Source organism: Cetorhinus maximus, chromosome 22 (genome assembly GCF_964194155.1).
Source record: "Cetorhinus maximus chromosome 22, sCetMax3.hap1.1, whole genome shotgun sequence".
Taxonomy (NCBI): Eukaryota; Metazoa; Chordata; class Chondrichthyes; order Lamniformes; family Cetorhinidae; genus Cetorhinus; species Cetorhinus maximus.
Window position 1 is genome coordinate 35,465,769 of NC_135900.1, and position 13,803 is coordinate 35,479,571.

Genomic DNA, 13,803 nt, shown 5'->3' on the forward strand with positions numbered 1-13,803 from the left:
CCTTTACTACAAGGTTATTGATTAATCCTGTCTCATTGCAGGTTACCAGGTCTAAAATTGCCTGTTCCCTGGCTGGCACTAAAATGTACTGCTTTAAGAAATACACTAATTAACTCATTTTCCAGGCTATCTTTGCCAATCCATGTGTACATTAAAATCACCCATGATTATTGCAGTTCCTTTACTCACCCCATTTATTTCTTCCCGTTTACTGTCCTACAGTGTAACTACAGCTAGGGGCCTATAAACTACTCCAAGTGACCTCTTACCTTTATTTCTTATCTGTACCCAAACAGATTCTAAATCTTGGTCTTTCAAGCCAAGGTCATCTCACTAATGTACTGTCACCCTTAATTAACAAGAGCTATCCCACCACCTTTTCCTAGCTGCTGTCATTCCAAAATGTCAAATGCTCTTCAATATTCAGGTCCCAGCCTTGTTTACCATTTTGCTGTAATAGCTCATGTCATACATATTTGTGCTAACAATTTATCCATTTTGTTACAAATGCTGCTGCATTCAGACAGAGCCTAACTATCATTTTTTGCAAATCTCTGGCCTTCTGTGCATGCAGTCTTAAGTTTCTATGCTCTGTCCCTTCCTGCCACACTGGTTATCACTACCCAAATTGCTACCCTAGGTCCATCTAGTCTGCATTTTACCATCCTGATAGTTGCATAATAGAAAGATAAAATCAACTGCTATGATTAGCAACTTCATGTTGATTACAGTAGTAGACAAAAGGCCCAGATATAAGAGCAGAAAAACACTTAGTGGAGAGCTTTGCAAACCACAGTTCCAAAGTCACTTTCTTCTCAAAAGCATTCTGCCTCCCATGTGCCAAGTCTTAAATTGCTCATAACAGTAATGCCAAAATGTTATCTGAAAGAGATCCATCTAATTTGCATTTAAATAAATGCATACTAACTGCTTCCATAGTCTCCTAAGGCAGCCTGTCAATCACTTGCACAATGAATATTGTTTCCAAACATTAGTTCAGAATATTTATCTACTTGACGCAAATGCCATGTTGCCTGCCCTGGAAAACATGAAATAATTGCAGCAGTTGCAGCTACTTATGATGGATATTGGATCTTTACAGCAAGCCTGAACAGAAGGACCACCAATAGCTCCATTCTTTGATCAATTACTCTACCTTCATCAGCCAAGCTGGTTGAATCACTAAAGCTGCTGCAGCGGCTCATTGTTTCAATGGATGCATCCTCATCACTGAAAGGCTGCACTGCTCGGTGCTGTCTACCTGCAAGTGGGGGGAAAAATAATTGGTTAGTGTCCAAAAATTGAAAATAACTTCTCCAATAGGCACTACAGAATACACATCTGATAGTTAAAATCCTTATATATTTAAAAAGGAAATCAACTAAAAAAAAAAACTGGTTAGCAAACTTTGTAATTTGACAAATGTTGAATGAAAGGAAATTCTATTGTGCACCTCTAATCAGATTACTAGGATTCACCATATTCCATGTTTTTTAATTAGTTTTTCGGTTGAGTGTGTGGCTGGCAAGACCAGCAGCTATTGCTCTTCAGGGGTGGTGACAAGCCATGTTCTTGAACTGCTGCAATCCATCTGGTGTAGATGCAGCCAGTGGCATTAGAAAGGGAACTTTTTGACCCAGTGACAGTGAAGGAACAACAATATTTCCAAGTCAGGATTGTCTCACTTGGAGGGAGAACATGCTGGTGGCGTTCCCACATGCCTCCTGCCCTTCTAGGTGGTAGAGGGTGTAGGTTTGGAAGGTGCTGTTAAAAGGAGCCTTGTTATACAAATCTGTCAGTCAGACACCTCCCCAGTCAACAAATTACAGTGTGTTGTAGTAATATACCACATTTATGAAACATTAATTTGTGCAGATTAGCATCTCTTGACCATACACAAAAACCTTTCTACCCAATTTCATCAGTACCTGACTACCCAGACTTGGGGGGAAAAATTTAGCTAAAAGCTAATCAAGACTAGTTATGGGTCAAGATTAAGTATTGGAAAAGAATCTCTCCTCTGGAATCTATCAAAATTGCCCCATCAGCAAGGTTGGGCAATTGAGCTCCAATGTTATTCCTATATCCAATTCAATTAAAATTTAGAACCTGAATTCTGATGGAACTCTTGCCTCGATTCAAATGCAGAATTCAAAACTCAATCCAGAATGAGCACATAATCTAAGCTGACATGTCACTGTAATACCAAGGAAGTGCTGCATTGTCGGAAGAACTCATTAAACTGAACGCCCACCCCCAGCCCCCATTTCACTGTTCAAGTGGATATAAAAATATTGTGGCAACACTCGAAGAGCAGGGGAGTGTTTTCAATCCACTAGCCAACATTTGTCTGTCAAGAGATTAACTGGTGATTTATCTGGTTTGCCGTTTATGGAATCTTGCTGTGCATAAAGGCTGCATTTGCCTACAATCAGTGATTAAACTTAAAATTAATTCACTTAAGCCTTATGGCTTGGAATAGGCTATACAAACAAGAATCCTCCGAGAGCAGTATTTCATTGTTTTCAGACAGAGGAGATTTAAAATAATTTAGCTGCTTTGGGAATTGGCTTCTTTAAGAGTTTACAATGTGATTTCTTAATCAGTCATGAAACAAAATTAATTTTCAAAATTCAAGCATTATTGCATCTGCAATATACATGAATTCAGCATACAATTAAATATTACAAAGCCAATATAAATTCAGATTTCAACTAGCCTTCAAATTTGTCATCTCCTTCAACCTATAACCTACAGGTCTTACAACACAATCTTGTCACTTAAACCACTATTTCCACCCAGCCTTTTCACCTACATGATCATGACCCAAACATTAGGTCTTTGCCTTTCACCCACGTTTTGAATTTGACTGAACCACTGCTTTACAAAGACTCATCATAAATTACTTGCTCTTGTATTCTGCCTCTAATTGTCAAGCCCAGAATCCCATGTAGATTTTTAAACCGCTTGCTCTATTACTTTCAAATGATTTATGCACCTATGACCCCAGGTCGTTTCCACATACCCTTAGTTTTTATTGTTTCCCCAACAAAAATAAATCATTTCACACTTCTCTGCATTAAATTTCATCTGCCATATATCTTACCCCCAACCATTCCACAAGTCTTTGTCCTCCTGAAATTGATTATCTTCAAAGTTCAAAATACTCCCAAATTGGTAAAATTTCAAAACTTGCAGGTGACCTGTGCACCCAAGTACAAGTCATTAACATACGAGGGAAGTAGTGGTCCTAGAATCCACATTAAGAAACCCCGCTATATAGCTTTTGTTAAACCAACCAACTATTCACCACTACTGTTTCTTGCTCCTCAGGCAACAGCATGTCTATGCTGCCATAGCTTTTTCATCCTTTCATGGGTAATGGGCATCTTGTTGCCCATCCCTAATTGGGCTTGAGCTGCCATTTCAGAGATCATTTAATAGTTAACCACAATGCTATGGACCTGGAGGCCAGCAGATTTCCTTCTTTAGATTTCAGATTTATTAATTGAAGTAGTTAAATTACACCAGCTGTCACAGTGGGATTTGAAACCATGTTCCCAGAGTATTAGTCTGGGCTATTGTATTACTAGTCCAGCGACATTACCACTAGGAGCATAGGACTTAGGAAGAGTATGCCATTCAGCCCTTTGAGCCTGCTCTGTTATTTGCTATCATTGATGATCTGGTTGTGGTCTCAACTCCATTTTCTTGTTTGCTCACCCACCTCACCCGTAACCCTCAACTCCCTTGTCTATCAGGAATCTAACTCGGCCTTGAATAAATTCAATGACCCAGTCGCTATTGCTTTCTGGGGAAGACAATTCCATGGACTAACAGCCCTCAAGAAAAAATTCTCATGTCTTAAAAAGGAGACCACTAGGCCATCATCTCCCTTTATTCCACTCCACATGAATATAGCACAGATTAGTGAAAAACAAAGGAGCAGCACACTGCAATATGAATGAGATGTTTCCTCATCAGAAGTAGAACAAGAAGCTCAACAGCTGTTGGATCTTGTGGAGCTGAACTGTTGTTGCTTCAAGAAACCCGGCCACTCTTAGTTCAAAGCGATACTGATAACCTAAGAATAGAAATGATCGAGTGCAGTGTAACTTTTAACTACCCAAATTAAGCCAGAAGCCATGCAAAGGTGGCACAACCAGTACTGAAACAGCACACCTTTGCCCAAATTTCAAGTTTGCCTAATCCATTATTTTTGATGACAGTGAACCTCTCTAATAACACCAACATTAGCTGAGAAGAGTCACATTTCCAACAATGCTATCCTCAAACTTACAGCGCCACAACAGTAATCCTGGGAGATCATGAGGTTTTGTCTTTACTCAAATAGCCCATGGCCAAGTGCTTATTACCAATCATAGCATCAGTATCCAGAACTTAGCGAACAGCATTTATTTATACACCCACTCAATGGCACAATGCACATGCTCCTACTCTGCACAACCTTCCTTATGGCAAAATTCTGACCATTATGACCTACAATACATTTCTAGCATCACGTTGTAAAGAGGTCAAGTCCTTGCAAAATATAATCCGAGAGTAGCAAAAGTAAAATATTTGCATCATCTTTCACAAGGTCCGGGGAGAGCCAACATTGCAGAAAAACTCCAGCATAATTACTTTGGAGTTACAACTTTAATAAAGCTAGCTGCACACAAAATTTGCAGTGCTGGCATTATTGTACAATATGTTCTGTTCACACCAAAAACAAATTATTTAAATTAACCATTCACAGGTGGTTATTTACATTTCAAATCAAAGGTAGTTATTTTCCATATACAACCACATTCTGCAGGTTAGTGTTTCTGCCAAACCAAAATGCCTCCTGAAAATATAAAACATTTTACTCCCTTACCACAAACAGCAAGTCAGCTGCCAGGCATTCACGAATTCTTGCCAAAGTAATTTACTTAGTGCAGCAAGTGTTTTTATCACTTGCATTTTTGAGATAAGGCATTGAGTGAGGGTGATCAACACTATCACCTTTCCACACATTTTGCTGCATAATCTGCAGGGTTATGATAGACCATTACAGCCCAAAAAATATGCTGACTGGCGATTACTTTTTAAAGAATCTTGATAGGATGCGTCACTGACAAGGCCAGCACTTATTGCCCATTCGAGCAGAAAATAAGCAACTATTAATGGCAAACCAAGCTTAAACTATGATACCCATTGGCCAAAAGCAGCAAGATCATCTTAGGAACCAATATTTTACCTCAGCTGCCAGGAGGAGTTGGGACCCAAGTGGGATCTCAGCATTTATGCTAACAGCAGACCCATTGACCCACAAATATTACACGTCCCCTCAGTATGAGTCATGATTGGTCCAGTTTGCAGCAGCAACTCAAGGATGTGTCCAAACCAAGACTTGAGATCTAATGTTCATTCTAGTGAGCATTTCAGGGATACTGAAACTGATCACAGCATTCTTGATCACAGAACTCCCAGCATGAAACCCACTGATGTCATCAAGCTGTCCAAGCAGCCAATCACATTGAAGGATTTTCCACGGAGCCACTGAATAGATGAGGAAATAGATTTCTAGACTCTATAAAGGCAAAGGGTTTGGGGAGAGAGCAGGAGTATGGCAGAGCAGGCTTGAAGGACCAAATGACCTACTCCTGCTTTTTTCTACGTTTCAACCATGAAATCAAAACAGGGTGAAGACAGAAGCTAAAATATTCTGAAAGATTTCTTCAACTAAATGTTTTCAATTTATCATTTAGTAGTCTACTTTTTCAGGACCAGTTCAGCCATTTGTCAAATGTCATTAATCACAGATGTAACTGAGTTTTTAATAATTAAGTGAACCAGATGCAACCTTCTGGGGTTTCGAACAGCAACATGGGAGCAGACAAGTTGAAGTTCTTGCTGATTTCAATAATTGCTGGCTCTGGGGGTGGTGGGTCACAGCACAGCCAGTGACGGAGAATTAAGTGGCAGATCACAAGTTCAGGATTTTCATGCTAATCTGTACAGACCTGACATTGTGTAGTCAGTTTCAGATGGGTATTGACACTGACCATTACCTGTCAACATTACTCTCTACACAACCCAGCCATTGAGACTTTTGGCACCATTAGTTCAGGACAAACACAAGTTGTCACTGCAATCTCTCCCTTTTATGGGAAACACTTCCTTAAACCTACATTATCACTACACATCAGAATAAAGAAACTGGAGCTGATCAGAGTTTTAGATCTTGCATGCCATTTCTTTTATGGCAACTTAGTAAACAGGAAAAAAAATTGCTGAAATGTCACCAAGTACCCTTACAATAATTGTAAAGAGATTTTTCCTCATCCAAAATCAGCCCAATAGCAAATATAATCTACAAAGTCAAACAGGGAAATACCTCTGCAACATACAGTATAGCTGTACTAATATAATCAAAGTGTCACATACAGGCCTCCCACACAATGGGTCATATTGAGACAAGATGCAAGTTCATGGCATTAGCTGTATCAGAACATGGTGTGGCACAAGGTAGTGAATTTCTCAAATCCACTAAAGATATTTCGGTAATGAATAATGAGGCAGGCTTGGATAAAAGTTTAATAATCTGTCAGGGAACAATGATCACAATACAAATCAAATTCAACATTGGATTTGAAAAGGAAACTTTGTAACATTTTTGCTTGCCAAGGATATTAATGGATATAGAACCAAGACAAATGGGAGATAGAATACAGATCAGCCATCATCTCATTTATCCTCTCAAACAGCAACTTACCTCACCCCCAAAACCCTACTCCACTCCAGCATTTTTCATGTTCTATTTTTGATAATCAAAAACAGAATCAGACTTCGAACAATTCAGGACTATTTGGATCTCAGCTGACTGAATGCCAGTGGATTTAATCAAACACCACCTGGACAAAATACGACAAACATCCTTCAAGGACAGAACAAAATATAACCCTAATAGACTAGCCAAACTAAATGTTCATGTGTCATTGAATCAGATTTTCATCGTCAATAATTGACAATATCCAGTGTTGCCCAATCATAATCTCACACAAAGCTTTTACATTTGCTTGTATTTTCAAGTTAAGCAAGCATGTGTTTGATTATCTTAATGACATGTACAATAATTTTCCATTGCTAGACCCTATTTAAATGGAAATGGTGGGTGAAGTTTGAAGTAAGTGCAGGAAAAACTGGTGTTTTACTAGTCCATAACCCCCCAAAAAAAGGGATAACTTACAATTTACAAAAATTATCTCCAACAGGAGAAGCTAGTAATTCAAAAGTAGGGCACCAATTAATGTAGTATTTCCCCCACAGTGGCTAACTGAAAAAAGGCATTGCCCAGTGGGGCAGAATTATAAAGAGCAGAAGATCCTGGACATTAATACAAGTTAGAAGGAAGCTAACATTTTGCATACACCAGAATGCACTCAAAAGTAATGGGAGCACAACATCTGTGAAACTGCTCAAGGCAGTAAGTTACAAAACCAGGAAGGCTAATTAATGTTAAACTTCATGGGACAATTTTCAACCTACTGCCAAGAGCACAAAACTGGCAGTGCCAATCAGGCACCCATTACAAAAACCATCCAAGTTATACAATGAACACCCCACTGCATTGGTTTTAGGCTGCCAAGTTGAAAATTACATCTGTATTTTCATACTTCCTCCTTCACTGCACATATCTAATTTTTCTGTCTCTTAACATAAGTACAAGTGAAGAAAACTATTTGGTTCATCTTTGCTCATCCACCCAGAAAAATCTTGGAAGTCAATTTTGAAACAAATGTTAAAATGGAGTAATTGAGCAAAACACCTCCAGTACTATTCCATGCATTGATCAGAAAGTTTTAATGATGAACTTAACATATGCTGGAACAAATCTGTCATCTTGTACTAATCTTAATTCAGTTAGCTTTTTCCATTTTTAAAAAATTCTTTCACAGGATGTGGGCATCACTGGCTAGGCCAGCATTTATTCCAACCCCAATTGCCTTTGAGCAGGTGGTGGTGAGCTGTTAGGCAGGGAGTTCCGGTATTCTGACCCAGCAACAGTGAAGGAACAGCAATACAGTTCCAAGTCAGGATGGTGTGTGGCTTGTAGGGGGAAACTTGCAGGTGGCGGTATTCTCATGCATCTGCTGCCCATGTCCTTCAAGGTGGTAGAGTTCAAGAGTTTAGAACATGCGATCGTAGGAGCTTTGGTGAGTTGCTGCAGTGCATCTTGTAGATGGTACACTGCTGCCACTTTGCATTGGTGGTGGAGGGAGTGAGTGTTGAAGGTGGTAGGTTGGGTGCCAATCAAACAGGTTGCTTTGTCCTGGATGGTGTCAAGCTTAAAGTGTTGCTGGAGCTGCACTCATCCAGGCAAGCATAGAGTATTCCATCACCCTCCTGACTTGTGCCCCAGATGGTGGACAGGCTTTGGGAGTCAGGTGAGCAAGTTACTCTCCAGAATTCTCAGCCTCTGACCTGCTTTTGTAGCCAGTTTTTTTTTTAAAACATGGCTGGCCCATGGTAACCCCACCCAGGATGTTGATAGTGGGATAATTCAGAGATGGTAATGCCAATGAATGGGAAATTGCTGGATTGGAGATGGTCATTGCCTGGCAGTTGTGATTTGCCATCTATCAGCCAAAGCCTGAATGTTGTTCAGGTCTTTCTGCACATGGATAGGAACTGCTTCAGTATCTGCGGAGTCACAAGTGGTGCTGAACACTGCAATCATCAGCAAGCATCCCCACGCCTGACCTTATGATACAGAAGATCATTGATAAAGCAGCTGAAGATGATTGGGCCTAAAACACTACTCTGAGGAACTCCTGCAGTGATACCCTGGGACTAAGGTGATTGACCTCCTTTGTGCTGGGTATGACACCAGCAAATGGAGTACCACTGTAACCCCCACCCCAATTCTTACTGACTCAAATTTTGCTAGGGCTCTTGATGTCACTCAGTCAAATGCTGCCTTGATGTCAAGGGTAGTCACACTCACCTTTTCAGCTCTTTTGTCCAAGGCTATAATAAGAACAGGATTTGAGTGGCCCTGGTGGATCCCAAACAGAGCATCAGCAAACAGCAAGTGCCACGTGATAGCACTGATAACTATTCCTTCAATCACTTTGCTGATGGAGAATACACTGATGGGCCAGGTTGGATTTGTCCTGCTTTTTTGGGGACAGTACATACATTTTCCACATTACCAGGTAGATGCCAGGGTTGTAGCTGTACTGGAACAGCTTAGCTGGGGCATGGCTATGGCTAGTTCTGGAGAACAAGTGTTCACTACGATTGTCAGGGCCCATAGCCTTTGCAGTATCCAATGCCTTCAGTTATTTCTTGATATGTGGAGGGAACCAATTGCTGAAAACTGCCATCTGTAGTGCTGAGGGCCTCAGGGGTATACTGCCTCACCTATATTACATAGGATTGAACAACCACTGATCAGATGCCTCCTTTCCAGACTAAAAACACAAGTTTCTCCTACCTTTCCTCATTAGTGTGCCAGTAGTGATCAGCCTCATTGACTTGGCAACAAGAACATGACAATGTAAGATGTAGTCTGACTGGAGCCCTACAGAGTTTTGGTTATGATTCTCTAACTTGCATTCTATACTACTTGGCTATGCTGTTCAACACTATGGACTAGTTATCTTTTAGGCTTCATCCTTTGTTCATAGAAAGAAAATAAGGTGACATGTATCTGTTACAAAATGCACATGTACTGCTTAGTGCAGTTGAGTCTTCTGATCTAACGTGACAATGCGCATGTTTGAGCCTGGCACATGATAGCCACTTCAACAAGGTGCAAACAACTCAAAATCCCAGAAAGGATTCAAAATAGTCATTGAGGCAAAGTAAGGTGAAAAAAAGATGTGAAAAATAAATTTTGAATTACAATGCAGTAAATTTATAGTTTATTTGATTTCATAAAGCAGTAATTCTGTTGAATGTTCTTTCAAATATCCTATCTCACAACATAACAGATGATATAGGCCAGGAAAGCTAGTCATCTTATGTTAGATCATTCACCCAGAAAGGACCTGCAACTCCCCCTCACCCACTGCCACCCACAAAAGAAAAACACATTCACCTTTTTCCTCAAATTATTCCAGGGCTGGTGTCTCATTCATTTTGAATGAGATTTTCATTTTGCACATTGATCACGAGAATGATGTTGGGAAGTTATCCCAAAGTTTTTCATTAACCAATTTGAACCCTTAGTCTCTCACCCTGTTGTCAGTGTAGACGGAAGCATTGTTCTAAACTTACTTTCCCTTCACATGTAGTGAATCACCACCTGTCAAAGTTAAAAGTGCTACATTCCACTGGTCCTTTTACAGAGCTGAGTCTTCAGGCATAAGGACCAGTCTTGTGATTGTTCTTTGCACCAGCTAAGAAGTCTTAAATGCCTCCCTGGGCATGATGCCACCAAGAACTGAACACATTATGTAATTAATATAGCTGGAACAAATTTAAGCCTGACTTTGACCTGCATTCTGATGTTGTCTATATAAAAATCAGCAATTGATTTGGTTTGCCGATTACTTACCTATATTGATGAGGCAGAAAAGTGCTTTTACCTTATTACTCATTTAAAAGGAAAAGGAGATCATCCATTCTGAAGCCCTGCATTTACAAGGCATTGGCTGAGGACACAAGTAAAACGCTCCTATTGTTACAAGATCTTCCACATAGTAGTTGCTAGCTGTGCCTCAGTAGACCAAAGTTTGAGAGTTTAGTCCTATATTTTGTGCAGAAAATCAAGACAAACAATCCAGTACAGTGCTGCAACAGAGGTCTCAGTTCAGATGAGATGCCAAACAGTGTCATCCTCCTGAATGTCTGTAAAAGGTGCTTTGGCACTACTTGGTACATCAGGGAATTTCCCATCTCCTGGCCAGTATTTATTATTTAACTACCAACGCTTTAAAAAAAGGTTTAATAATTATCTCCAGTTCTCTGCTGTTTGTGGGACCGCACTGTACATAAATTACTGGCACATTACCCGCTTTGCAATAGAGGCCACACTTTGGAGAAGTAATTAAATTGGCGGTTAAGCGCTTCAGGACGTCCTTGGTGGTGAAAGGTGCTAAATAAGTGCAAGCTTTTGTCACATCAGAAGTTTAACATTTTCAACCAAAATATGGTATTCTAACAATGGCACTCAATCTGTACTGTGTCTCTGTGTACTAGATTAGCTGCAAAAGCCTAAGAATGGCCACCGCCTGGCTCTGAAGCAAGTGTACCACCACCCAGCCAGAGAAGACACGTTTCAAATCTGTCAATCTAATCATCTCTTGCAATCTGAGGGGGTGTAGGAGAATTCAGATTTGTGGCATTCCCGCGGTGGAGAATGGTCATCACAAATGACAGCAATCCACGCTTTAAGCCACCTGTTGCAGAATAATAGTGTAAGGCACCGATGCCGGTGAGTGAGGGAAACCAGGGCCGTTGCTAGGAAGAGCAACCAGCGCCCGAGTTACTGGAAATGTCCGCCAAGCCTAAAGGGGGCCGGGCTGCCTCTCCACCACCGACTGCGCTGTGTAGTTCAGCGTTTCCATTTCCAAAGATGGCCAATTTCAGATCACTGGCCGGCCCCGGCGGTGAACGTGGGCTGAGCGCCGGGACCTAGCACCAGCACACGTGGCCGCTCTATAGTACAATGAGCGCCCGGCGGCCGCCGCCAGCTGGAGCCAGCCCGCCGCCGGTGAGCCAAGCTCGTCGCCCGCATTGTAGGCTGGGAGATGTAGTCCCACCACGCCCTCCCTCCCAGCGATGGCCGTGGACCATACACGAGACACAAACTACAACTCCCAGAGAAGAGTGCGGCGCTGCGCATGCTCAGTCCCCCTCGCATCTCCCCCCCCCCCCCCCCCCGCCCCGCCCCATCTCCTCACCTCCGCCTCCCTTGTTGTTCCGCTTCTTGGATTTCGGCATTTCCCTGTCTCCCTCTCTCGGGATTGACACGTCGCAGATTATTAAATATCACTCGATTAATATCACCGATCAGCCGATTGAAGAACACTTTTTACTGTAGCGTCTTTCAGGAACCAGATGTGAATCACCAAACGGCAATAAAAAGTAATAAATAATCCCGGTAAATAACGACGAACCAAAACGACTCATTTTATCTCTGCATTAACCAGAGTCAGCGTCAGATTGCCCGCCTTGCCCTTTATATGAGTCGTGACGCACGGCGACGTAACGGCTGCGCGTCATTTGGAACGCGAAGGGCGGTGTCCGCACTCAGCCAATCAGCGGAGAGCAATCAATCAATGCGGACCAGCTGCTAAGTGACACGCTGGCGGAAAGTCACCATCCCGGGGAGAAAGAGAGACGTGTCATTGTATTGACCTTTCCATGGGGTGACCATAGGTGACTTTCCAAAAAAGGGGATGAAAAGTGAATGAAATTACCAAGTACAATTCCCAAATCAACACTTGAAAATCCTATGTTATAAAACCGTATTTGGCATAATCATAATAAACCTGTTCATAATAAGTGTCAATATAGACATTAAGGTAATGAATGTGTATTGATAACTTAAAAATATTATGTATACTCTAGCACTGTTATTTCAACCTTTGGCAAATGTTATATTTGAAAATTTCTTTCTTCACATTTCCCACTCAATTTTCCTTCAGTTATGCCTTGACATGATTATAGGCTCTAGCCACTACGTAGCTCACACAATCAAATTTCTGAACTCTTTCTCCCAGTTCACCTGCCATCTTCTTTTCGTCAGGCTAGTAAACTTATTCAGTTTTCGTCTGACCTCTTTTTTGTAATTTTTTCGCATCTTACATTTTTATATTTTTATTGTTATGACCACAGCCAGTGTTAATTGCTGCGCAAACCAAATCCCAGAGGGAAACTTGGCTTACAGGCCATACCTTTTTTTTTGTATTCTGAAAATGAGGGGAAGGTGTTCCAATCTCAGCAGTAAGAGGTCCAGTAACATGTTTGGGATTTTAAAAATTAAAAGTAAAAGTTTTATTAACAAGAATACAAGAAAACAAGCACACAAGATTATAGTTACACAATTAACGTTAGTCTTACAAAACATTCCCAAAAAATTCTCTACTTTGGGTCAAACCCACAAGTTAACACCTTCTAGGCAACACTCCCTTATAGATGTCTGCTATGAAATCCAGTAATATTACACAAGACAAACCGCTGTAGTTTCAGTAAAGGCATACCACATGACATTTACCCTTATACACACTGCGGTGGAATCCACTTCAGAATAAAACTGCTTGTTGCGGCCCAAGACTTTTCTGGCTTGATGAGGTGGCAGATTCAAACGGCATCCTCTCCCAGTCCAGAGCTCCAGCAATCTCAACAGCTCAAACAGCTCCAGCTATCTCCAGCCATCTCTATCCTAAGCTCTCCGCAGTAACTCTAAAATACCTTTTTCCTCCTTTCATCTCAGGTTCCATTGTTCTCACACCTCTTGAAACTCAATATCCTTCCAAATATAAAATCTTTTATGTCTCTACCTTGTTTTTGCTTTCGGGTCAATAATATATAAAATCCCCTCTACTGTTTCCCTATGGAATCCTGCAAGGTGCACACATGTTTATTTACACCTCTGACTTCCTTTTGATATTCAAACTCTCAACTTATCGAAAAATGCAAATGTTAGATCTAACCTATTTACTTGTACCTCAAACTTAACACCTCTATTCTTTTCATGTTTCAAACCCCTCAGACAACTTGAATCCTATCAATCTCTTGCCCAGCTTAAATAAATCATGTATACACACAGCCTTCTTTTCAGAAGAACACTATTTCCCAAAAATA

General features: G+C 40.9%; 1 protein-coding gene across 2 annotated transcripts in view; it reads right to left on the minus strand.

Moving 5' to 3' along the window:
• Nucleotides 1-12,150, minus strand: part of ifrd1 (interferon-related developmental regulator 1) — a 29,765-nt gene extending 17,615 nt beyond the window's left edge. Inside the window, exons 1-2 of one of the 2 annotated variants that reach the window (XM_078568085.1) lie at nt 11,898-12,150; nt 1,157-1,261 (exon numbers count right to left, since the gene is read on the minus strand). In XM_078568085.1, coding sequence (XP_078424211.1) covers nt 1,157-1,261; nt 11,898-11,937 — 145 coding nt within the window. In that variant the 5' untranslated portion in view covers nt 11,938-12,150. Of the gene's footprint in view, nt 1-1,156; nt 1,262-4,879; nt 4,926-11,897 lie in introns of those variants that run through there. The other variant, XM_078568086.1, reaches the window with a different exon arrangement.
• Nucleotides 12,151-13,803: the final 1,653 nt, after the last annotated feature.